The 27,345-nt window shown below is 45.0% G+C and overlaps 2 protein-coding genes across 2 annotated transcripts in view; one reads left to right on the forward strand and one right to left on the reverse strand.

The window, feature by feature from the left end:
- The window catches only part of Daam (disheveled-associated activator of morphogenesis-like protein), a 98,251-nt gene extending 80,602 nt beyond the window's left edge, over positions 1-17,649 (reverse strand). Inside the window, exon 1 of the mRNA XM_076803275.1 lies at positions 17,436-17,649. The gene's annotated coding sequence lies outside the window, so the exon portion shown is untranslated. The remainder of the gene's footprint in view (positions 1-17,435) is intronic.
- Positions 17,650-19,455: 1,806 nt separating this feature from the next.
- On the forward strand, positions 19,456-27,283 carry LOC143363016 (uncharacterized). The gene is made up of 15 exons (XM_076803592.1): positions 19,456-19,521; positions 19,609-19,727; positions 19,803-19,877; positions 19,963-20,005; positions 20,428-20,532; positions 20,600-20,718; positions 22,527-22,643; positions 23,152-23,283; positions 24,343-24,477; positions 24,846-24,942; positions 25,006-25,161; positions 25,245-25,467; positions 25,546-25,623; positions 25,675-25,782; positions 25,850-27,283. Exons 1-15 carry the CDS (start codon positions 19,456-19,458, stop codon positions 27,124-27,126), a joined length of 2,850 nt encoding a protein of 949 aa, XP_076659707.1. The 3' UTR covers positions 27,127-27,283.
- The last annotated feature ends 62 nt before the right edge of the window (positions 27,284-27,345 follow it).

Consider the following 27,345-nt stretch of genomic DNA (forward strand, 5'->3'; position numbering starts at 1 on the left):
GAAGTGCCATTCACAGGTCAGGTATACGTTTCAAAATTTTCATACAATTTATGGTTCGGTGGTTATTGGAGGTAATCGGATTAGCTGAAGCACCCTCTGTCCATCAAATGATAATCGACTATTTTTTCCAGTCCCGTACAAAGTCATCATCCTCCGAAACTTGGTCAACATCCTCCCCACGGGGTTGCTCATTTGGCAACGGCAAGATGGACGTCAGAAGACGGCGGGTGGTTCCCACAGGCGTAACGCGAGCACAAAGACAAAGGGATCCCGAGTCCCGGGCGCGTCCCAGCCAAGCGTCGGGCGTCGAAGGACGTAATCCCGGAATGGACAATCGACGTAATACACAGAACGTAGCAGCGCGCAGAAAGTAATGATACCTCGGGAGCGGAGAGCGCACCGCTCGAAAATCCTCTTAGAGCAGCCTTAACGAGTGAACGACCGCGAGCTAGAGGCGGTTTAATTGGAGCCGCGATGATGAATGGCGGGGTATGCCGGGAGAGCCTCGAGCGGCAGCTATCTCCGACCTTAAACGACGTATCATCCGGAAATTAGAATGAAACCAAGGCCTACCGGCCGTGTGCGCGCGCGCGCTCACCGCTCGAGCCTTCGGGGCCTTGTAATTCGCGGGGCCGTTGGACCTCCGCTGCGGAAGAGTTACGACGTCGCCCCGGATCCGCCGGAGAATCTTCGGCCTATCACGGGGATTATTAACGAGCCCACCGCCGTCTTAATTAGACCAGAATAGCGGCCGTTGTTAATCACCGTTCGGGCTACGATTCCGCGTCTCCACAGGGCGTTCGCGGATCGCGATTGCCTCTCCGCGGGTGCTCGACGCGCTGATATCGAACGAGATAATGCCAGGAATCCGGAAACGTTTCTCGACCGACGCCATTGTGCGGGATCCGCCGTGTTCGATCGCGTGATCCACATCCTTTTGCTGCTGCACGATTGAAATCGCTGCCTCGCGAGGCCTATCACAGCTACGAAATTCATGACAAAAACGAGTGGGTGCAATTTTGGGACAGTAAAAACAGAATTTAGAAATAGAGCCAACTCTCGATATATGTCAACCACACGGCCAGCGTCTTATATCGTCCAGGAGACATACCCGAGCCATTGTTTAGGTACGTCACGGTTTTCAATTTGATCTACTCAGATTTCTTTTAATCAAATCCCTAGTACAGTGAATTCTCGATATATGTCACGCGTCTTGCCAGCGTCATGTATCGTCCAGGAGGCGTCCGAGACCTCTCGAACTTCACCCCCAAGGACTCTACCCCGTGGTAGTGGGGATAATTCCGCGACGTTTATCGTACAGGCCTAGGCGACATATAGGTAGAAAATTTGTATTTTGCATAGATATGAGCTGTCCAGTGATAAGTTTCACCTCGGCAGTTTGAATTGCAATATTACTTCGATATTGCAGGATTTTCGGTGGACGATTGTTCGGACAGTGTTAATTACTATTTCGTTGGGCGAGCGATGCGAAATCGATTGCGCAACGAGGCTCTGTCAGTGAAAATCGCGACATCCGTTCAGGGAAGGAAACGTCCGAGGCTTTCGCCGGTTCGCAACCGCGGTCGCTTACCAATGATCGTATTGTTACACGACCGCATTGTTCCCTTAACAGTCGTCGCAGTAATTCGTTTATGCGAGCCATGACAACACGGCTACGTGGGTAACGCGGTGTCGAGCCGAGGGGAATATGACGAAAGCTTCCGTTCCAGGCCGGCGAATATGGACGACTGTGAACGTCAATTGACTTTAACATCGGTAGAGGGGTGGGGGGGGGTTAAGGGGGCAACGAGTTATAATTTACAATGACTGTTACGACGATCGCGAGAACATCAAAGGGAGGATAAGCAACGTTGACGGAAATGTGAGACGTGCAAGGCTGCCGAGTCTAGAATTCTGAAACACTCTGTATACATCGCGGAGCTGTATTAACAATAAAGACATCCACGACGCGACACGCTTACGAGAGGAAACACGTGTTACGTGGCGGCTATCCTAAATATTTAGAGAACGCCTCTGCATAGGACGCGACCCGTAAACGTTTCGTTAGCCGCCACGAGAAAACGTCCCCGTAACGTCGCCTTCGTCCCCCTCTTCCGTCGTCTTTGTCTTTCTACGTAACTCTGTCTCACCGGTTCCTTGTATCTTTTCTTCGGGACTGTTCCTTTCCGGAGGTTCTGGACGGTCGTGCGTGCTATTGTCTCATTGCTGGCCCTTAAGGGGGCCGGCAGGGTTTGAAATCCATATGCTTATGCATGGGTCAAAACCTTTTCAAACTATCGCTTCAATATTGCAATGAGCAGTTTAAAAGTGGTCACTTGTGTTTGCTAAAAGTCCAATTTATGTCTGTATAGAGCCCAAATTTCGAATTTCTACCTCATCGCGGAGTAATTAACAATATTCGGCAGAAAATTCGAATTCTGAAGCAAGTATGACGTCACAAGATGGCTGCCGCTGAGAGATTCTCTTAATTTCGCGAGATTTAGTGTTCGTATCGAAAAAAGGGCTCTATACAGACATAGCGAAGACATGTACAAACACGGTGGTATGCATTTTTAATTGATTACTTACTTATTTAAGACGTAAAATGACTAGAAAAAAAGGCACAATTTTGCGGTTCCGGTTACTAGCGCCACGGTCTCTCCGCGACAAACACTGTACGTTGCGATAGAATACGGTCGATAATGCAGATCGATAGTACAGGTTTACGTATGTACGATATGTATGCTGCCGAATATTGTAAATTACTCCCCGATGAGGTGGAAATTCGAAATTTGGGCTCTGTACAGACATGTATTGAACCTTTGGGAATGACAATTGACCATTTATAAACTACTCATTGCTATATTGAAGCGATAGTTTGAAAAGGTTTCTGACCCTTGCACTTGTCGCTACGCGGCTCGTAACGTCAGGCTTGTTTCGTACGCCTCGCGACCGGCGGCATGCTGCCGAATATTGTTAATTACTCCGCGATGAGGTGGAAATTCGAAATTTGGGCTCTGTACAGACATGTGTTGAACCTTTGGGAATGAAAATTGACCATTTATAAACTGCTCGGTGCAACATTGAAGCGATAGTTTGAAAAGGTTTCTGACCCTTACACTTGCCGCTACGCGGCTCGTAACGTCAGGCTTGTTTCGTACGCCTCGCGACCGGCGGCATGCTGCCGAATATTGTTAATTACTCCCCGATGAGGTGGAAATTCGAAATTTGGGCTCTGTACAGACATGTATTGAACCTTTGGGAATGACAATTAGCCATTTATAAACTGCTCATTGCTATATTGAAGCGATAGTTTGAAAAGGTTTCTGACCCTTGCACTTGCCGCTACGCGGCTCGTAACGTCAGGCTTGTTTCGTACGCCTCGCGACCGGCGGCATGCTGCCGAATATTGTTAATTACTCCCCGATGAGGTGGAAATTCGAAATTTGGGCTCTGTACAGACATGTATTGAACCTTTGGGAATGAAAATTGACCATTTATAAACTGCTCGGTGCAACATTGAAGCGATAGTTTGAAAAGGTTTCTGACCCTTGCACTTGCCGCTACGCGGCTCGTAACGTCAGGTTGCTTCGAAATATCCGTTATATTCCAGTAACTAACTTGAATGAAATATGTTGTAGTCCATGTGACAGTAGAAGAGGTTTAGCAATAATTTCTCTTTTGCAGCTTGAGAACTATTTTTATAAATTACAGGCGAAGTTTGCAATTTCTGCCTACATTGTCGATGAACGGGCTTCGCTTGCGAATTATTATCACCGGAACTGTTTCTCCACTTCAGCTACACTTCTTTTTGTTTAATTTAGAAAGGATACGGCTGTTGTAAAATAATGTTTTCGACCATGACAAGTAACTTTATAATGTAGGAAAGTGTAAACAAATTCTTTTTTTGCGTTTTTTTTCGATGATGAGCCAGTGATTCACATGTTGGAAAAAATGTGGTCACATTCCCTGAAATTTCCCCTTCAAAATGAACCCTTCAGAAGAATGGAGAATTCTGATTGATTATGTATAGATGTGAGTTTGTATGTGAATTGAATATGTTCTACAAGAAAGGTATCATTTCTCAATGAAAACCACGAGAACGTGGTGATTATTTACTTGACAATTAGGGTTTCATAAAATATACTTCAAAACCAGAATTTCATGTTGTCGGCTTTACAGTCTGCAAGGTACTGTCTGCAATATATATGTTTAAATAAAAATTTCAAATAACGAATAAAAGATAAAAAAAATTTTATTCGTCATTGGAAGGTCATATCGTCGATTTGGGAGTTCTAGTCTTAGAATTTAATGGAAAAAGGGCGACACGTTTATTGAAATGTCTGTAAAATCAACAATTTATAAGAGATCGAAAAATACTTTGAGATTCGGTCACTAAACACTAGATATATTAAAATTTGAATAAAAGCCGAAACATTACTACAACAGGGATGACCCATAGTTCTCGAGGTAAAAAAAGGGTCATTTAGTCGTAAATAGGGATGTGCAGGCCGCCCGATTGTCGGGCGCCCGAATCGTCGGGTCGGGTCGCAGAAAGTCGGGCGCGCGATACTTCATGACACATCGGGCGGCCCGAGCGTTTCGGGCTACCCGAGAGTTTCGGGAAGCCTGCTCGACTTCGTCGGGCGGGTTCGGAATGAATTGGACAAGTTCGGGCGAGCGAGTTATCGCGATACCTGAGATTCAACTCTGCGTTATTATGAAATACATAATGGTAACAATGATATATGATTTCGAAATAATGCACGTTACACGTGAAAAATTTAAGAGAAAACAGCACAAAATGTAAAAAATTGTCATAATTTACCTTATTTTCATGCGTTCTAGTTGTATGTAATTTCGTAAGGATATTTTAACGACATTATCGATACATATGCAAGTTCATTCGGAGGAACAAATTCGTCAGAATGCCAGAAATATTGTCTCTTAAATTTTTCACGTGTAACGTGCATTATTTCAAAATTTAATACAAATAAAGATTATGCATATGTTTGCCAATTATACCTACGGTAATTATGAAAAAAACCAAGTATATTAAAAATTACGTTAATTAAGCTATGAAAGAAGTATCATTATTGCCATTATGTATTTCATAAGAACGCAGAGTTGAATCTCAGGTATCGCGATAACTCGCTCGCTCGAACTTGTCCGATTCATTCCGAACCCGCCCGACGAAGTCGAGCAGGCAGCCCGAAACTCTCGGGTAGCCCGAATCGAGCCCGCCCGACTTTCTGCGACCCGACCCGAACCCGAATACCGGGCGGCCCGCACATGTCTAGTCGTAAACGAAGTCTGCAGGTATTGCGGAGCGCACCACTCACCTACCTGAAACGGGGACACTCCGCGTCCTTTTCCAGCTCATTGTGAAGCCAATGTTCAATTCTCCATCCTTCTAAAGGGGTCATTACGAAGGGGAAACATTTTTAGTAGATACTTTTATGGTTTTACTTTTCTGACTTTATAATGTAATGAAGAAAGGGTGATCCTTTTTTTAACACGTCTATTTAAAATTAACAATTTTTAAGATATCGAGAAATCCTTTGACATTCGTTCATAGGTCGCCAAAGACTACAACATATTCAAATTTGAACAAAATCCCACAGCAGTACTCGAAAATGTGCCCGATTTCGCGTGGAATGACCTCGGTACACAAATGACTGATGCATGAAGCTTGAAGTCCATAATGAAGAAGCGCGGAATAAAATATAGCAGGCCGCCGAAAATTATCGGAAAGTAGTAAAAAATATCACCTCGCAATTCTAATTGCGGATCAGACAGGATGTCAGTATCAGTCAACGTTCGAAAGGATAATATCATATAAGGGAGAAAAGACCGCACTTGTTCAAAAAAAGGTAGATAAACTTATGTCACATCACACAAACGTAATAGTAACTTGTTCGAAATCCGGAAAATCACAGGAAATTTATAAAATTTAATATATAATTATTATATAAATAATAATATATAATAATAGTAAATAATCCTGTTGTTAGTAAATAAATACATGCTATTTATAATTCAGAATGCAATTTTATGCGTGTTAATCGATTGAAAATATAAATACATAATGATAAAACATAATAAAATTTTTAAAAAATGCGTTAGTAGGCAGGATTTGAACCCTGGTCGTCGGGGTGAAAGCTTGGCACGCTACCGTCGCGCCACACCAATTTTTGTAGTCTAGAACAAATACGGCATGACATAAAAGATATATACATGTATATATATATACAATTTATAATATCGTAATATGAGACATATATATATATATATATATATATATATATATATATATATATATATATATATAATAATATAAATATATTATTACATTTATGCGCTTCGTGGCATAAAAAGAGTTGCTTTAAATTTCATTTAAATGAGATTTGAATATAATTTTCTTTCTGACAGGAAGTAAATTCCGGCTCATTTTCAAGAAGTCCTGGTAATATGTATAAAATTATTATAATGTTAAGAATAAACTGATTCAATTTAATATAAATCAAATGATTTCCTTAGCTTTTGCATACACTGACCGCCATTCGAGTTTCATTTCAGAGATATTAGCGAAAAACTGCAGAGGTAATGTGACAACAAGTCCTGCGTATATCTACGCGCCCGTGGCAATGTATGTGTTAGCATGTGTTGGTCGGCTGAATTGGGCTCATGAGGCAGGAATCAGTTTCACGAAACGCTTGTACATTTACGGGTTTGACGACATGGCAACAGTGAGGCGAACGATGATATGTGGCAACCATGTCTAGTCGCAAGCTTTCTCTCTCAATTTTCGTTTCTCTCTTCTGCTACTACTCAAGTCGGCATTGCATATATTCTTTTTTACCGATATCTCGTAGACGCGACGTAGTTCCACAAAAAAAATTTTAACCATTCCACAATGAGTTTTCCTTACTGACCGTTCGAGGACCGTTCGAGAATTGGCGTGACAGTCAAGGCCAAATGCCTGCCGGCCCCCTTAAACTTCGATGAGCCTTTGGGGGTGGGGGGGGGGGGGGGGGGGAGTGACGTCAGAGTCATCGGAAACGGGTAATAACGTTCGCGCCCTTGTCGCTGACGCCGCCGCGACGCTCTTTGTCCGGATCCTTTTGTTTCGGGCAGAGGTGCTCATTGCTTCGACCCTACACGTCCAAATTTGGGGGGCGCTTTGACATGTGTATTTAGTTCGGAGCACATATGGAGCCCTTTTTCATCGAGCGCAGAAGAGCCCTGAATAGGCCCTTTTTTATTATTCATCGAGTTTGTCCCTCATATCGATGGAAAACTCGTGAAATATTACCGATCAGATTTATCGAGACTTGCGCGAATGTTTGTGTAAACTGATGAATGTAAAAAAATACAGTAACATTCGGTGAAAGAGTGTAGCTGATCGAAACACAGTAATACCTCGATACAAGCGCATGGCTGAGGGCAAAAGTGTCGACAAAAGTGAATTCTAGGCAAAATAGTAATAATCTTTTGAACTTGCAAAAGAAGGGAAACCTCTTCTACAATATCGATTAACAAAATAATCCTACGCCCGAGTAATTTCACGAGAAATCCACAGTGTAATTAATAACGCAGTCAGCGAAGGAACAATGTGCCTTTCTCGCGGAATATACACGAAGCTACTGCAGCGAACGTTGCCAGCGTCTAGTCTTCAGGATCGATGGATCCCCGCTCGGAGGGGTCCCTCGGCAGATTTTGACCACCCAGAACCCCTTTGCTCATCTCCGGCCACCCCCAGCATCCCGTAGCCATCTTTGACTATTGTCCTCCCACCCTTTGAACTGTCTTTGATAATTCTCCCTCGGCCCTCCTTTTCTATCCAGCATCGTCCTCCCTTCAACTTCCCCGACAGCCTTCGATGACCCTTCCCCCACGTCTTCGTAGCCATGCACGGGCGCCTAAGCGTTCCCGCAGCATCTTCGACTATTCACTGCAACCCCTCTGTCCATTCGCAGCCATCCTCTCCCTCGGGCACCCCCATCTGCCATTTTCACCCCATGGACGTCCTCAGTCACCCATCCGAAACCCCTTCGGCCACCTCACTCCCCCTTAATGGCCATTGACTTTTACACCCGGAGGACCCTGTCCTTCATATTAGACATTTAGTAGCCCTCCGTGCAGACTTTTATAGTTCGCGTTATTGCAAAAATCTTGCAGGCTTACGCGTCTGGAACGAGTAATGGAAACACAGTGAGTTCTCAGGAGACATACCCGTGTTATGTTTATACTCCACGGAGTCCGAGGCCCGTCACGGGGGCCCGCGGTAGTGGGGATAACACCGCGACGTTTATCCTGCAGGCCGTGGCGACATATATAGAGAAATCACTGTAATAACAGCTGTAGAATTTTACGAAGGACTCGTAACCTCCAATTTTCCCATCAACTCCTCCAGAAGAAAACCCCCAGGACCAGTTTACTATACACGAACATGACCACCAGGCTATTAACAAGTCATTCGCGAATTAAACGCGTCCTGTCAATGCCAAGTGGCTCGGACCGAGCAGGGTTTGTCGCAATAACGTGTTTCAGCCGAAATCGATCGAGGCGAACGATCATTTTATTTTATAAGCGAGGCCCCTCACGGGGGCCAGCAGTGGGGATAATTCCGCGACGTTTATCCTGCAGGCCGTGGCGACATATATAGAGAAATCACTGTAACAACAGCTGTAGAATTTTACGAAGGACTCGTAACCTCCAATTTTCCCATCAACTGCTCCAGAAGAAAACCCCTAGGACCAGTTTACTATACACGAACATGACCACCACCAGGCTATTAACAAGTCATTCGCGAATTAAACGCATCCTGTCAATGCCAAGTGGCTCGGACCGAGCAAGGTTTGTCGCAATAACGTGTTTCAGCCGAAATCGATCGAGGCGAACGATCATTTTATCTTATAAGATGCGAAAAGGGCGTACGCAGAATGTTTCAGCCTCGAAACCAACGGAAGAGAGTTTTCGCTTCGGGTTCTGGCCGCCTCGCACACGAAGTAAGATGCCGTAGCGTGGAGAAGGGAAATTGGGTCGGCCGAGGATCGATTAAAAACAACAATAAATTTCGTGCACGACCCACAGCTGCACGCAGGATGCAACCGGCATCTCGGAACGGCGAGAGCAAGCGTTCAATAACACGGCACGCTATTGCAGCACGCGTGTGTCCAATTCGAAGTACAGTTAGGTATGCGTTTGATAGCGCGTTCGACTGCGCGATCGTAAAGACCAGTAAAAATCGTAATAAGCGTGCCGCGGACCGTGTATACTTCTCCACGGTATCGCCACCGTAATTCCCCTCTTTCCACCAGCTACCGTGCGCTCAAAGTTACGTTAAAACCTTCGGAACACTGCCCTCGGCGGCCACGTGGAAAAACGAGGATCGAAAAAGCCGGAAGTCACTCGGTACCGTCTTCGCCGGCGGACACCTCCGCGCGTTAGGGAGTGGACCGCCATTTTTATCGTTCCGAGGCATCCAACTCTATTTTTTTCTCTGAATTTTCTTATTGTTCCATGTGCGAAATAGTTTCCTCGGACTGCCACGCTGGAATCTTCCTCAAGGTTCGAGTAACTCTGCCAATTTTTAATATATCATTCCGACAAAAATATGGGAATACAGTTAGTTGAGAGTCGTGTTAACGCTAGATTTACGGGACCCGTCAAACTGACGGGTTTTATGTTGTTTAATTTACAATTATTGGAATTGTAGAAATGCATTTATAGGAAATTTATTTAACACATTTATTCCTTGGAACATATATTACAGTAAAAGCCTGCTAAAAATCTGACTGAATATATTCTTGGTATTTTTATAAAATAATCCAAACTGGCCACTTTTAGTGCTCCGTAAATCTAGCGTTAATAACCCGCTGAAAAACTAGAATTTTTCACCGATTAACTATCTCTATGATTTCCAGGGAAAGGAAAATGGAATGCGTGTGGTCCAGCGGTTACCGTTGCGCTAATGAATCTCTTGGTCGACGGAATAAATTATCTCTAGCCGTTAAAAGTAATTACAGGAAACTGTTTGCTTTTTATCGGGTGTACGGATTACTTCCTGCAGTTACCCTCCTCGCGGTCTTAAATTTTCCGATCGAGGTGAGCGCAACAATGTCGCCGGTCCAATTAGACAACGATTCGAGGTAACAGGTGCGTTAATCGAGTGTCGTTCGCGCGTCGATGCGCATCGACTTGCAAATGCGAGAGCAGCATTTAAGGACTAATATCACCGGCAAATTATGAATGTTAATGTCGATCTCGGGAACAGGTCCGCCGGAAAAAAAGGTATCGGCGGCTAAGAAGCGTCGGCAGAAGCCTCGAAGAAGAAGCTCGAGGGGCCTCGAAGAGAAGCAATAAGCGCGGGCGAAATGGAAATTGCGTTTGATATCGAGCACACTCCAGCGACAAGGACTTTCTCCGAGACTCGTTCGCGCGCGGTCGGTTTCGAGACGATTTCGAGCCGACGGATCGATGTTAATCGTTCAATAAACGGTGGCATTTCTGGAAATCGAACGGGCCCCGGCCCGACCCGGCCCGGCCCGTTTCTTGTAACACGGAAATCACGCGTGTATCGGTAACGGCGCGCATTCGTGATTTACGCCGCTGATAAAACCCAGAGAGCCAGATGCAGAAAAAGTTTTCACGTTCACTGCGGATTTATCTTCACGGCCGGATTAAATTAGCCTTGTCGCAATTACTATAAACCGAGGGTGCCGGTTCTATACGTGCCTCCGAAACGTTCTGGAATTTCTCCACGCCGAAATCGGTGGCCGCTAAAAAATATTAGAAAACTCAGATCTCTTTTTATTCATATTCTATCGAAAACCTGACCACCGCCGATTTTTTACTTTACAATTACTTATTAATATTTACTAAACCATGCATTATAATAGGAGCCGCAGAGAATCCAAATAAATTTAGTCTCGTCATTTTTATCAGACAACATCTATCGGTTACTTTTAACGGTCGGTAGGTTTGCAAAGAGGTAGGTTGTTTGTAACACGTTTTACTCGGAATACTTTTCAGGAAAAAAAAAGAAATAAACGTGCACAAATGTGTCAGTAGCCCCGAAGAGGTTAATTGGTGTGACCTATAAAGCTTGGCACCTGCCCTGACGTCCGTAAGTAGGATTGCCACAGCACTTCCGGTGCCCCTGGATTCTTTCCAGCCTAATACCCGGACCCGTGTCCAAGTTTCGCGTCGCACGTCCTTCGGTCAACAACGAATCAGACCGAAGGAGCGATCGGGAGACTCGTGCCCGAGCAAGAATACAGACTGCGCTGGGACAATGGTGTCCTTCTACCATTGTCGGCGGCCGATCCACCGATACAATGGCAACGGGCACGAGCCTACGTGTAGAACCCGTGTAGGTAGTCACTGACATTTGAAAATGTCAGCGGGCCTCCTCGCAATGCGCTGTTTATCATTTGGGTTAGAAGCCAGTCCACGTAGCACGGATTCTGCATCTGCGCGGGACAGGAGTTGTCGAACTCCCCTCGTTCTGGGAACTTCATCGATTATCGATGCTCGAAACCTCTTGGCGGCTGTGGCGCGTGCAGTCGATCGCGAAAAGATTCGCTCACCGTACAGATTTTAATTGCATAATTCTGCTCTTCTTGCAGAGATCTCTTTTCAGAATGCTGAGATCTCTTTTTACTTGCATTTGTTTCCCGCGGAATGATGCGATAGACGATTAAAACATGTGATACGGTAAAGTCTTGATGTAGGGTCCCTGCTGTGACATAGATCGTGCAGGGCTACTGTATTCCTGTGACCGCGAACGTAGAAAAGGTCAGCGTTTGTAAACACGGACCCCGCCTGGCCGAAAGCGCACCGTCTCAATTAAACCACTAAATACAGCTTAAATTAAATAGTGTTTAGTGTCATTTTAATCAGAAAAATTCCAGAAATAAGTTGGCGAAAGTCCCATAAAGAAATAATGAAAAATAAAGAAGTTTTGCAACTGTATGTCCCCCAGTGGAGGGGATGGACGAGCTGACTAAGATCGTGTAGCTCCGTTCGGCTTAGATCGAGACTTTACTGTACAGTTTTATTCAACTTCTGCTTCATGCTTTACCTCAGACTTTTCTCATTTTGAATTTTGTACATTTGAGCTTCTCTTTTGTACAATTTCAGTTATTAGAATAATTTAATAAATACTCCCGAGTCGTGTAGAGTTCGGGTAATTGTAGAGTACGGAGTGCCTCGTTATAGTCCCCACGACGACTATGCGTGCACGGTTATTAATCTCCGGCGATTTTTCGCGAACAAGAGCGAGCGATTGAAGATCAGCGATTCACGCTCGGTGAAAAGGTTAAATTCTCGCCGGGATTTTCACATTCCCATTGCTCAACGTGTTGCCACGCATATTTAGAAAGTCACACGCGGCCGACGAGTATCGGGAATTCCTCCGAAAAACAATACGCCTGAACTTGAGGAACTTCGACGGCTGCCGGTTGCTTCACGCCCCTGAAACCGATCGATGCGCGCACCGCAAGTTTGAGGTCGCTCGTTCGATAGTTCGTCACGACCGTCGACGTGTTACTCCACGAAATAATTTACTACAGTTAATCATTTATTTATGACTCTAACAATCCTCTGCTGCAAGTCCTTTCCACGTAAGTGTCCCCGATATTAATATTTCTTAAATCATTCCAACAACCAAACCGTAGACGAGGTTGAAATTAAATGTTAAATGGACTGCGAATCTTCGTGCGAAATAGAAATTCTCTAAACCGATCGCAAGGAACAGAAATGAAATAAATGTGTATCAAGTTGTTCCAAAAGTTCGATTCGTTTTCGATTAACGCGCGCAATCCAAATTCAATCTAGGGTAAGGGACCTAATTAATCTGGGGGTGTCAATTACTGCGCCTATATTAATTGTACATATTTTTCAAGCATAAAGAATATTGAAAAAGAGATGTATAACAAGCAACTGATTTTAAGGTAACGAACTTAATATCTCTTTTTTAATATTCTCTGGGCTTCCAAAATAATGTAATTAATAGAGGCACAGCAATTGGCACCCCCACAGTAAATGGGTCCCTTACACCCTAGTTTTTCAAGAAAGCAAATTGCCACCACTAGACTGTGGACTTTAGGCACGTATAACAAAAACGAATAGATACAATACGAGATTGTAAAAATATTTATTAAATTTGAAAGAAATTTATTAAAAAAAGAAATGAAGAATTTTCGCTCAACTGCCTTACTTTTCGTCAACATCCAGACCCTGAAGATCGGCCTGGCGGAAAGGTCAGGCTGACGACTATCAGAACCGATTTGTCAGCCGAAAGAAAGACGCGACCAATGGAGATCGCTGTATCGCTAATGAAAATTGTCGATTGAGAGGCCGGCGCAGGTAACCGGCGAACAATCGCGATAACCGCAAGAACGTACCGTCTGGTTGATAGGTTTAATCGCGTTGTTCCAGCGGTTAGAGTATAATGAAGACACCGGCATCCTTTCGAACCGAAAGTGTCGGCGGGTGGAGAAAGCGCCGACAGGAACTTCCTTATCTTGTCCACCCACTCGTCTCGGCGACTTCGCGGGGCTTTCTGGTCGCCGCGTCTCGTTACGTAACCCGATTCATTAACACTTTCATGTCACGCGTGCTTGACTCTGGCCTCTCTTCCCATCGCCGTCCCGATTATCCAATTAACTTATTTCACGTTCAACTGGATTCTCCCGTTACACCTCGACGTTACATATACATACACCCCAGGTAGAATTCGATTTGCTCCGGCGCGGCCCAGTTTCAACAACACACGATCGATCGTTTTTCACCCTGATCTCGACTCGGTTATCTAATTCCGAAGATTTCACGTTCGCGCAACGGAGATATTTAATTAATCGTATAACACGCCGGTAACACATCCTCCGATTGCTCTCCCTCTCTCTCTCTCTCTCTCTCTCTGTCTCTCTCTCTCTCTCTCATTGCCCGATTAACTTGTTTCGAGTTCAATTGATTTACACCGGTCGGATCGGGTTGTAATAACGTCGACGTTTTATGGGATCTCGTCCGCTTTACTGCCGGTAGATCATTTAGACGCATAAGCGGGATTTAATTTTCTCGAGAAAGCCGGAGAACTACGCCAGAGATATACGCGGAGCGATTGCACCCTCTAATTACAGTCGATCATTATTTTTTTCAGAATCCTTCCCTCCCTCGGCGATCGAGAAAATCGTAACCGCCGGCTTCACGTCCCGTTTCATGTCATAAAGGAAGCAATTACCGACGCGACAGCGTTTACGATCGTTACGTATACGACAGAATTGCGGAACGTCTAGATCGGAACGATCGGCAAAGGGTTCCGGGGAAAAACGACCGAAGAGAATCCTGATCGTTTTCCAAATGTCGGGAAGAGCGACGGTCGTTTCCTGTCCGATTTGCCAATTTTTTTCGCCGCGATTCGGACGGTCTGCGACGAACGCGAGCGACTCGCGGGCGAGCCGCGTAACTCTTGCCCGGCTCTTAATTGCCCGTGACGAATTAAACGTAACGAGGTTTCCAGACGGAATGGGTTAGCCTTCAAAGCGGTTCGCGGTCGCTTTTACTAGCTTCTAACGAGCGATCCACCTTCCCCGGGCGCGTATCGCGACCGCGGAGAAATATAAACATCTTCCGCCGAGCGGTTTTTCCGTCTTCTACTCGCCCGCGAGCGGAACGAGGAATCCGCGCGGGAAGGTGGATGATCGCGCGATCGCCGAGATCGTGAAACCGCCGCGGAAACGTACCGACTCTGCCCCAGGAACCGATCCTTATTACCGAGATTATACGTCCATTCGCTCGGGCCGATTGATGTAACGACTATAATCGTTGCTCGGACGTCGGCGCTGGCCCCGCTAAGCGTCGGTTTAAATCGCCCCGCTCTCGAGTTCTAAATTTACGACTTTCTCCGGGTAACCTGGACTCCGAGGCGCACCGTGCCGATTCGTATTCGCGCGACGATATCGCGACTCCGGTGTGCGCGAGTACACCCTTTTTCCCCCCCTCCGCCCTGCAGATCAAATCGTCTTTCGAATTATCTCGTTGACTAATTGGGAGGGGCGAGGCCCAAGATTGTTTATGAGCGGCCACTTGTCTTGCCGATAAACGCCGGCTCGACGCGCATGATGATGGATCGCCGACTTTCCTCGAGAAACTTGGAGATCTTCATGTTTGCCCGCGGACGTTAATTCGTTCGATGCAGACCGTCCGAACAGTGTATGAACGCTGTACGAGGTCTGTTCGAAAAGTACAGCGATTTCTCCGTATATGTCGCCGAGGCCTGGGTGATAAACGTCGCGGAATTATCCCCACTACTGCAGGGTATACACCGTGAGAGGCCGCGAACCTCGGGAGACGCTGGCCGTGTTGTTGACGTATATCGAGAGTTCACTGTAACCGAATGAAAACTGTACTGACATCTTTGCAATAATATAACGGGTACACCGTGAAGCGGCCAAACTTGTTCCATAAATAATTTCTGTTCTATAAATGCCGAAAGAGTCTCGGAGTCTTCAAATATGTAACAGATTCATTCTCAACAGATGCTTTTACTCTAATTAGCGGTATTTTCGACCAGAAGAGTGTCCATCTTTCACCTGTAGTACATCATGCTAAAATATCCCAGCGTTCAATCCACCGAATCATTATATCGGAGGAGAAACAGAGAGACGAGTGAAATAAACTAGAAATTGTTAAGAAAACGGAAAATGTGTCAACGTAGTGGACGGGTATAATAACCGAGGGTCCCATGGGGTCACCGGTGTCGATTCCAGTCCTCGTAGTCATTGACATAGATTCCTCTCCGCTCTCCTCCCTCCCTCCATCCCCCCGCCCCGTACAGAACTTCTACAGTCTGTCACGTCACCGGCACATTATGCATTCGAACGTGACTCTCTCTCTCTCTCTCTCTCTCTCTCTCTCTCTCTCTCTCTCTCTCTCTCTCTCTCTCTCTCTCTCTCTCTCTCTCTCTCTCTCTCTCTCTCTCTCTCTCTCTCTCTCTCTCTCTCTCTCTCTCTCTCTCTCTCTCTCTCTCTCTCTCTCTCTCTCTCTCGGCTCTTATTAGCGCTCGTACGAATATATTTGGCTGCCCTCGGAGAAAATAGAATCTTCCCGCGACCCTGATCCTGAAAGCATCAGACCGGCCGGCTCGCGACGCGGCGACGTATCGAACCGGCAGAATCGTTGCAGCTGCGAATTAGGAAACCGTCGATCATCGTTACGTAATTCCGGTAATTCCCCCCTTAGGCATTATAGCTCGAAGAGATCGCGATCCTTTCCACCGTTCGTGTCCAGAAGTCCGGACGTTTGACCTCTCGGATTCCGCGTATACCTCGCCGGCTTGAATCTTGATCGCCGGATCGATCCCCGCCGGACGAGATCTATAATGTCTTCGATCTACAAGCAACGATGAGACGGAACGTACAGTGATTTCTCTGTATATGTCGCCGAGGCCTGGACGATAAACGTCGCGGAGTTATCCCCGCTACCGCGAGACGCCGAGGAAACGTAACATATAGACATATATCGAGAATTCGCTGTATAATCAATTCGCGGAAAGAACTCGGCGAGGATTTGTTCCGAACTCGATAAATGTCGTTCCGAACTATGACTATTGTCCATGGCGGGCATAAAGAGCCGAGAAAATTCTGTTTGGACAGTTCAGTCTTGAAAGTTGCGAGAACTGTCGGTGTAAGTATAGTAGGTCGATGCATAAGTCATCATTGCTACGATCTAATTTTTCTTTTGAGATTAGACCTTTGTTTATACGCGTTCTACGTCGCAACGAGGATTTACTCTTTCTTTCCCAAGAACGTTTCGAGTTTTCAAGTGTTTCTCTTTTGTCCGAGGTTGAACGCGGTGTCCTCTGTGTTCAATTGAAGCAGCAACAATCGGGTCGAAATGATTAATATCGGAATAATAATGTCCTCGTACTAATCTTCAACGCTGCTTCGACTGCTCCAATTACCCTAACACGGAATGTTCGATCCCTTGGCAGTGTTAGGTTGTTTCAAAATGAAACAACTCGAGACGTCCTTGGAGGAGCAAGAGTTAGAGCCAATGAACGTTTCCACGGACATGAGTCGGAAGCTTAGCCGTACTCCTCGTCCGCGACAAATTGCGTGCGGTATGTTTTACCGTGTACACGTAAATAATCGAAGTGCGCGGCACTCCGAAAATAAAGCGGTGGCACGCGCGTTCGACAGAGGGGGGCAAAGTCGACGTGCGAATAGTGGTTCTCGGTGCAGGGTCACGCAAAGTGCATTGACCCAATGAAAAATGAAATACGTTCAAGGCGACGGTGGCGGAACTGGAATCGGGACTATCGATCGACCGAACGGCGAAACGAATCGCGCCGGGTCAGAGAGGGATTCAGAGAGAACGGGAGAGAGAGAGAGAGCGTCTCTTCTCTCGTGCGATTTGTGATACGTTACCGAGCGTCGTAGCCCACGATCCCGAAACGTCAGGATCCGGTGGCCGCCGCGTCGGGACGCGCCGATCAATAGAAGACCAAAAGGCACATGTCCCGGCAGCTTCTCACGCGGCGTTGTTCCCTAGATTGGCGGGCATGTCGTCTAGGCGAGTGTGTGTCCAGGTTCGTGGAGCCTGTTCAAACAATATCCAGAGGGATCGCGAACGGTCCTTGGGTCCGAGGGATCCTCGAACGGTATCCACGGGGAATGGTAGCAACGTAGATAGGCGTTGGTCACGACGACAAAGTCACCGGTTCACACTGGTGCCGGGGGTGGAGAGATGTGCCCCTCGCGAATGCGAGCGCGACGCGACTGATCGTCGACGGCGACCAACGATCAAACCGGCGACAGGTTCACCGGGATCGATCGTTACGTGCCGCGACGATTATTCTTTTCTTTTTTTTTTTTTTTTGTTTTTTTTTTTTCGTTCGGTCGGTGTGTTCCCCTCGACGCTGGGGGGCGTCCTTCGTCACCGCGACGCTCTAGCGTCTGACCGCGACGACGCCGTCGGGATCACGTCGAAGAACGCGACGATGGCACAACGAACTACGCGAAAGCCGAGAAAAGTCGGGACACTGGCCTGCCATCGTGTAGACCGACGACCCGGCGCGGCTCTCCCAACACGGCGACGCACTGCGCCGACGTCGCGACGACGACGACGTCGTCGCCTAGGCGACCGCGACCTCTCGCTTCTCCTACGCATCCGCTCTTCCTCCAAAGCGCACGGGGTGGATCGATCAATCGAACCGCGCGATGCGATGCGATGCAATGCAATGCGACACGCTCGAGCTATCGAGATTCTACTCCAGAGGGAGGAACCGCGGGAAGATTACGGTGTCTAGGTTGTTTCGCGTGCTCTATGACCATTCCATTTCTTAACCCTCTTTCGGTGCTCACTTTCACTGCACACTCCGTGACCGTCGGGGGACAAATTAACCGATTGTATGGAATAAATATTTACAATTTTAGAATGAAATGGGAGCATCAAGGAAACGGGAATAACTAGTAATTAGGACTAGTAATTAGGGGTATACGGGCATCCGAAATTTCAGGTTCGGGTCGAGTCGGGAAATTTACTCGGGATCGGGTTGGGATCCCGAAAGTTTGCAATGTTCGATACGGATCATCGAACCCCAGTTAAATTTAATAACTTGAAGAGAATATTATTATGTTTACGGATTGTACTGATATTTCTTTGTTTTACGTTTCATCTAATGTATCATATTTCGTCTAATGTACTATAGATATAGTATCGCCAGATTAAGACTCGTCTCCCACTCTTTACCCTTCCCCTTCCACGACGCCCTTCCCCCACGCTTGCGCCGCGGTCACGTGACGCGCTTCGTCCCTGTCGCGCGTGCGTCCGAATGTCACGTGACTCACCCGGTACCGGCAGAGAGGGGGTAACTTTTTCCCCTCGATTCGAGTCATTTCCCCTGATCTGGCGACACTGACGTATGCGCGCACGTGAAATCGGATAGTCGATTTCACGTGTTTTCCCTGGCTTCCATTTTTGTTTTTCTGCTACATAGAATTTACCAGGTTAACGTTTGTTTGTCTATTTCACGAACGTACATTTCAGTACACACGTGTACTAAAAATGTACGTGTAAAAATAAATAATTCTCGTGCAGTAGAGATTACACGGGAAGATTCGGGCTCGTTTATCAGACACGTGTTTCTATAGAGGTGAAACAGGGACCTCGAAAAAGTAGTCATGCACCAGTAATTATAAATCACCTAGTTCGCCTCGATCGCCTGTGTACGTAACGAGCAAATAGAATACGGTAAATATTATCGCGGTGATTTCATCGGGTCGATGCTCAGGCGAGCAATTACCACTCGTGATTTAGAAATCTCGTGTCATTGATGGAACACGAACCATTTATTTCGAAAGCGGCGATAATCGATCGTCTGTCGTCGATTATTAACCGCGAGCTCGTTCTGCATAGTAGGTGAACAGGTTAGACGAACGAAAAAAAATGGTTAAGAACGCGATTAAAGTCTACGCGAGATTAAGACCGGAAAAGAACCGGAAGGCTGCAGTGGTATGCCTCGTATACACCTTGTTGCGACACGTACACGCCGACAGAGAAATCGCTCGGTGACCGAGAGAATGCGACATATATTTGCAGAATTACACGGTGCATCATCGTCCCAAAGAGAATCTCGAGGAGGACTTCTTGATCCTTGTCTCGCCGTCGCAAAAAACGAAGGACTATCCCGACCATCGTCCGGAGTCATGGAATTACTCGTGAGCTATCCGAATCATCGATCTCTATCCGCGAGGTATTCCTGTTATCATCCGCGAGACATCCGAAACTTTCAGTTTCTTCCGAGTGTTCGAGGAATCCGCGACGCAGGAGGACATCTTCGAGGACGTGGCACGGCCGGTTATGGAAAGGTAAAAGGAAACGGTGCCGTTCGTTAATTAGCGAGAAACAACATGGTCCCCGATCGCTCATTCACGTGCGCGATTTTTATTATAGCGCTCTCGACGGCTACAACGGGACCATTTTCGCGTACGGCCAGGTACAAATCTTCCAAATCTATTTTTACGTACGCAATGTAAATTGACTGGAATCGTCAATAAATCGAACAATTTTTTTCAGTATAAAAAAATCATTTAACATACAATCGAATTGACGCATTGTTTACAACACACCTCAAGGTACTTGAGCAAATTTTTTAAATATTTTTTCGATTCAAAATGGCTACGCTGCTCTGAATGTAGACCATAGATGTCAAGAATATAACGTATTAAGTTCGGTAAGCAGTAGCGCCGCCATTTTGGATCGGAAAAATACGAAAAAATTTGTTCAAGTACCTCGAGATATGTTGTAAACGATTTCGTATTAAACTATTTTTTTGTACTGGAAAAACTGGTTTAATTTATTGATGCTTCTAGGCTCGTTACTCTGTGGCAGTACCTATCCGTTAATTAAATTCGACAGACAGCCAGCGGGAAGACGCACTCGATAATCGGTAATCAGAGGAACATCGACGACCGGGGCATCATACCGAGGAGTCTGCAGTACCTGTTCAACGTCATTCAAAAGGTCGGTGATTCTCTGTATCTGGGCGGAGAAGTATAGTAACCGTACACGTCCTTAAATCTCCGCGCAGCGGCCGGAGAACCTGTACACCATCGAAGTGGCTTTTCTGGAGATTTACAACGAGAACGGCTACGACCTGCTCGATAGGCGGCAACGAGAGTACGCGGTTACGAGATTGGAAGATTTACCGTAAGTTCTCGTGACGTAAATGGCGGCCCCTCGAGGTTCGCGGACGCGGATACTCGCCGATTTCGTTCGGCAAGGGGAGATGAAAAAAGGAAACTGGCCGCTTACCACCTTTAAGGGAAACCACCGGCCCAGTTAGGCTATGGCCGAACGATCAACCATGATTCCGAGGTGCAACTGGCCTCACCTTTATTCCTTCCTTGTTTCTTGTCGCTGAACTTTCGTCGCAGACAAATCGACCCATCCGAGGCGGTAGCCCGATCTTTTTGTACTTCTGAATTTCCTTCTCCGAGGTCAAGGTCGAGCTTCTCTCATTCCTCATTCGGATGAAATCATTCTCGAACGTTCCAGCAACCTGTCTTTACAACAAAATTATTAACCACCTGCTAGACACATGTAGAAAGGCAACATTCGAATCGTTCATTATTTTACGAAGAAATATAAAGCGAACAATTTCAAGTAAAAGAAATTGTTTTAAAGTATATCAAAATAATTACGTGTTCCCCGTGTGCACCAATTTCACGTTCTATTACTTTACGATTAGGCTGTAATTTAATTTCTCTCAGAATACAATTGGTGGAGTGAAAGCGTAGAACGAGAGCAAACAACAATTAACCGTCTTGTACAGAGTGTATAGAAAGTATTTTATATTGTAAAATGTTATTAAATACTAATGTAAAGTACTTACAAATTTTTCAGAATCACCTATTCCTCCGTCGAATCCACTGCACGCTATTACTGACACACGCGAACACGTTCGAATAATCGGACCACAATCACTGAACTGCACAACACACTTTATAAAATCGTGACAGCGAACGAGATGATGTTACTCCGACCATGGTCAAAATAATACTGCGATTTTGAACGCGTCGCTTCGACGGACGTGTTAGGGCCAGATTATACTACGCAGGTCAGCCGCTGAGGGTCCATAAACGCGAGACACAAAAACAGGGTAAACAAATTCCGTCGGCAGAAATTCGGTTACCCTGTTTTTCCATCTAGCTTTCATGCTCAGGTGGACTGTAATAGTAGGCGGCTTTTGTCTATACATATACCTCAACACAATAAAATTTTGCAAAAACTTCAACAGCTTATATCTCGATAACTATTTGTCTGCGACACATGCCTCCTTTCAAACTTTCTCTTTTCTCGATGTACAGAAGGTGTTGATGTAAAAAAAAAAGCTTTAACAACAATTACCTTCGTTGTAAACAATTTTGGGGTGAATTCCTTTGACAAATGACCATTACTTTTTATTTTGAATAACGATAATACACCGTTTCCACGCTTTCCTCGCTGCTTCCCAAGACAGCGGCCGCCATGCCGCGGCACGGAGCTAGACGAATGACAACCATAGTCCTGTAATGATTGAACAAGTACCCCATGTATAGTACTAGTCGCTTGACAATCCCGATTTCATTACACAAACGCGGAACTCCGGGCATCCAGTTTCACCTCGAGCGATTAAAGGAATTCTTTCTCTGTTCGGAACCCCTTGTTTCGCGCGCAAACACGGGAAAATTCATAGCAAAGATTCTTATCTTGTTTATCGTATTACCTAACGCGTTCAATTGATTCGCCGCCGCCGAGGCCGCCTCGTTTCGACGGGAATATTTTTCCAAGAAAGTCAATTAATCAGCATTTTCCTGGCCGCTGACAGCGGAAGTTCGATTAATCAGTCGGGGATACGTTTTACGCAATGCGCGAACTTTCTGATCGCATCTGTTACACGGGAGTCCCAAGCGATTGCTGACTAGACCCTTCCTTCGAGACACAAGTCATTTTAATGATTTCCCGATACGTTTCAGCCGAGTCACCATACAGGAAGACGAAAACGGCCAGCTGCATTTGAAGAACCTCAGCTTTCATGGTGTCGGGTCTCTAGAGGACGCTTTTGAACTGCTTTTGGTGGGCGACAGTAATCGGTGAGTCGATGATTACACCACAAATTTTACTTGCCTATCCCCAAAGGTTTCGCAAAATTACCATTCTACAGCGAAGTGTTGATCCGAGCCCGATCCTCGGGTCCGTGCTGTGACATAGATCGTGTAGGACTACGATTTTCGACTAGACTGCGAATTTGATGCATTTGTAACGAAACTGAGACAGTAAAATTTAAAAAATGAGTTCAAAGATTTGTCAATATACCATCTACAACTCGTACGATTAAAGAAAGAACAAAATTTCTACTTAGTTCTATGGTGTACTTTGCTTACCTCTTCATAAAGTCACCATAACTTTCTTAGTTTATAGACCAATTAGAGATTCAGTAAATAGTAAATATTAACAGTAAAGCCCAGATTTAGTGTGCAACATAACGAATTGCAAACACAGTGAATTGTAAAGTGCTGTATGCATTAGTCAATTCTTCATTTGAGTTTGGCTTCCTGAAATGGAAAGTTATTGATTTCCTTCTGAAAAATACTGTTGCAGAGTCACCACAGAAACCCCGATGAACCCCCAGTCATCAAGATCGCACTGCATCTTTACCATCGTGGTCTCGATGAAGGAGTTCGGCGCTGATCACTATAAACGAGCGAAAGTACACCTGGTAGACCTAGCCGGGTTTGTATCAACGATTCTCTTATCCACTGAAGGTACAAGGATACCAGTACCGAAAGGATACACTGCGTTACCAACCTGAAATTCGAAAACTACAGTCAGTTAAAAAAGAACAGTTGTAATAACCGTACCGAGCTGAATTATGACTTCAGGATTTTTTAACTCACCATAATTACAGTCCACTCGGTAGATTTAATCACTCTAGAGAATCTTGTATATTTACTCTGTAAACTCGCCTTCTAGAAAATGATTGACCCCTAAGTGCAGACAACCCGCTGTACAGACTGCCACGGCATAACGTCACAGTCAGGCGTCAATTAATTTCGTCCATCAATAATATTACGATTGTACAATTATTTGTGATTGTACAATTGTGATGGGTGACTTCAGACTCGGGAAAGAGTCAAGAAAAATGATTTTTAATATTATTTCTAATATGCGACTCACCTGAGGATCGCAACGGGGTTAAATAAGTTACTCTTCGCATTGCTAAATGAAAAAGAAAGCAGCACAAACAATTACAAGTAGAGTCGACATCGTCGACCTTTAATTTCTAAAGTGGCATTTTCCCCATTATTAGTTTGATACAATTCGTCTAAAAAAATTATTTTAAGCACTGAAAGAAATCCTCGTCCGCAAAGGGTTAGGGTAAAAGGCGAATAGAAGTGCGTGATTTTCCTAGAAATCTAATACGATTAGGGCACGCGTGTTTCACGCAATCTCTTTCCTGCAACTGTCGTCCAATGACAGCTCGCGATACCGAAGCTGACTTTAATCAGGCGTTGACTTCTGGTGTCGCGTTAAGGAAATAGATTCGCTGACAAGCGTGCACACGCCAGCATCCCGCATTCTTCTGGCAAACTTGTTGCCAGTTACATCATCGTTGCCGTTCGACCCACTTGTCTACGGCCATTTTTCCCAACCGAAGCGCGTTCCGTCGCGTCTCTCTCTCTCTCTCTCTGTCTCTCTCTCTCTCTCTCTCTCTCTCTCTTGCTTGCTTTCTCGGCTCCGACGGCAAATTTTGTAACGGTACGCGATTTTTCAGCATGGAATTTTCTATAGGTCCGAGCGGGTCTACAAATGCTCGATAAGCGGCACCATCCTGGCCGAGGCGAAGCACATTAACCTGAGCCTACATTACCTGGAGCAAGTCATAGTGTGTCTGGGTCAGGAGAGCGTCAGTCACATTCCGTACAGGTGCTCTACCTCGCTCTATAGTATTCCAGAATATCGACGGGCTCATTTCTCGTTGCTTTATGCGCTGCAGACCTTTGACCCTTAGCTGCTATCTTGGAGTACCTGTCGACCTGTGGCAATTTAAATTGTTAATTTTCTCACAGTTAGAAAATTTACTGTACTGTTCTACCATAAGATGTAGCTTCGTGTGCCACATTCAAATATTAATTCTGTTATTCTATATTGCAGTTTAAATTATTTATTTTTGAGACTTTTAGACAGTCAGACAATTTTCTGTACTGTTTTGGTATAAGATGTAACTTTAATGCAAATCTTGAGAATTAATTAAATTTCAATAATATGTGAATTACTTGTAAATGTACTTTTAGAAATTCGTATTTGACATCGATCCTGAGAGACAGCTTAGGCGGAAACTGTATGACCGCCATGTTGGCTAATTTGAGTGCCGTGTCTTCGAACCTAGAGGTAAAGTGAACTGATCTACTCCCTGGTGATCGGTAGCAACATTTGAATTTTCATTGTTGCCAGGAGACAGTTTCCACGTGCAGATTCGCGCAAAGAGTGGCGTTGATCAGGAACGACGTGAAATTAGTTCTGCAAACGAGCATTCGAAGCGAGAACGCGTTGCTGAAGTTGGAGAACGAGAAACTGAAAGAGCAAATCAGAGCCATGACCGGGCAAACTGTATATTTTGCAGTGTCTTTCTTGTACAAAATATCTGTATTCTTCTAGTCAATTTTTTATTTCGTTATTGTTTTCGAACGTAGTGCTCCCAGGAACTTACAGCTGAGGACAAATGGAAGTTGGACGCTCAAATCAGAAATTTTTTGGACTCCAGCGTTAAAATTTCGTGGGATTACAATCCGAAAAGTATCGAATACTGCTTCGATAGTTTCAGAAGAATTTTCGAGTTGAGCAGAGACCCGAAAAGCTGTTTGAAAAAATTGGAGTATTACAAAGACTTGGTTTTCCAGAGGGACAAGGAAATTTGTATCCTAACCGCCAAATTTTGTTCATCATTTTTATAAAATTTCTTTTTTAATCGATAACTTCCTGAGATGAACATAGCACTGTTAATCGACCTGCTGAACAAGGAAAAGGAGAAAAGGCAGAACTGTGTAAAGGAAGGTCCTTTCAATGAATTCAGTACTTACTTGTGTTAATTTTTCTTATTCACATAACTAATTTATAATTTAGGATTGCCTGACGATGGGAACTTGCAATTGACCGACAAATCAAGAAGGCTAAATCATTATTCAGAAGAATTTAAATTGAACCCGGAAGTCAATGACTATGATAGACGATGTAATTTTAAAGCAACCCAAGAAATTCTCATGTCATTTTATTGAACTAACAGTAGATTCAATTTCAGCAGCTGCACAACTCGTGGAGGACACAGATAATGGAAATCGACCAACAACACTTTCAGAAAATCAATTAACGACTGTAGAAAACACGAAAATGAGCGTTGATTCATCATCTACTAGTGTTCCCGGGGACAAAATAAATTCGACTAATCGCAGAAACCACAAAAAGAGATTGAAGGATTGCAAGCCTACTCTTCAAAGTCACGTTAATTCACAGCAGACGGTTATTAACGAAGGTAAAAGCAATTGTAACAGAGACGGTGTGAGTGACCGCGCTAACTTTCTCGCTAACAACACAGCGAACGTTAGAAATCTGAAAAATTCTCTTGAACAAACGAATAAACACATTTCCCTGGACAATCCGGAGTTGTTCAGATGCAACATCGTCAACGTAACTTTAGACAATTCATCGGAAAACAAGAGTAAATCAATCGATCCAGAAGAAGTGCAGCAACCAGTTTGTAAATCCGAGAAGAAACAAATTAGAAACAGCGAAATTAAAAAGTCGAAGGCCAAAATTGTTCGACCCAAGCACAATGAACTATCGGACGTTCTAATTACCGAAGAAAATGACAGAGGCCCCAGCAGTAAAAATATTAAAGACTCTATGGACGAAAGTGACCAATCGGTTCCATTTTATGAGAAGATGTTCCGCTTCAATGTGCCTCGAAATGAAGTAAAATCATCGCTGACCTCAGAATTGTCCAGGATCGAGTCTGCTCAAGTTCTAAACAGTCAAATTCCGAAATGGAATTCACCTACTCAAAATTGTGATTTTTCTAAATTCGCGGACGATTCGATTCAGAAGCATCGATGGAACGCGGAGAATTTTGATACCGGCGAAGAAGTGCCTAAGCCTGAAAATGACACTGGGGGTTATCCGATGTCCTCCAGGTTCTCCCGCAGTCATTTGCAAAACGACGATCGACGCGATGATGCTGCAAGTTCACGGAGACTGGTAGAACCGCTGGAGGTAGCCAGCGTTTGCAACGAGCAGAAAGGTATGCCGGCACAGTCGGCCAGAAGCAATGTTTGTTTTTCTAATCGCGAAATGGAGAGTAACAAGAGCAAAAGAAGCGGTAGAAAGTCGAGTGTTTGCAGCTTCACGGCTGACCGAGCGGAAAAATCGAGCGCGAGAAGCGAAGCTAAGGAGGACCTCCATCAGAAGTCGGGTAATAATAACGGCAGTTTCGAAAACTCGCTTCCTCTGACAGGCGATCCGGAAATCGACGAAGAGATCATCGCTTTTTACAAGGCCAAACGGTTGGGTGGCGTTTATTAACAAGTTTCTTTACCACTAACAGCAATATCAATTACAATCACGCAGTACTAGTTCATAACTTTAATACCGACGGTAGATTTAGAAATATTTGCAAACAAATTGATCTAAAGGAGAACTTCTATGTACAATTATAAGAATAAATAATCGATATCCCGGAGATTCGTTTATTCTGATCAGATTATTAGAGCCGCGCAAATTGGCGTGTTCCGTCGGGTATAC

Source organism: Halictus rubicundus, chromosome 18, assembly GCF_050948215.1.
Source record: "Halictus rubicundus isolate RS-2024b chromosome 18, iyHalRubi1_principal, whole genome shotgun sequence".
Lineage (NCBI taxonomy): Eukaryota > Metazoa > Arthropoda > Insecta > Hymenoptera > Halictidae > Halictus > Halictus rubicundus.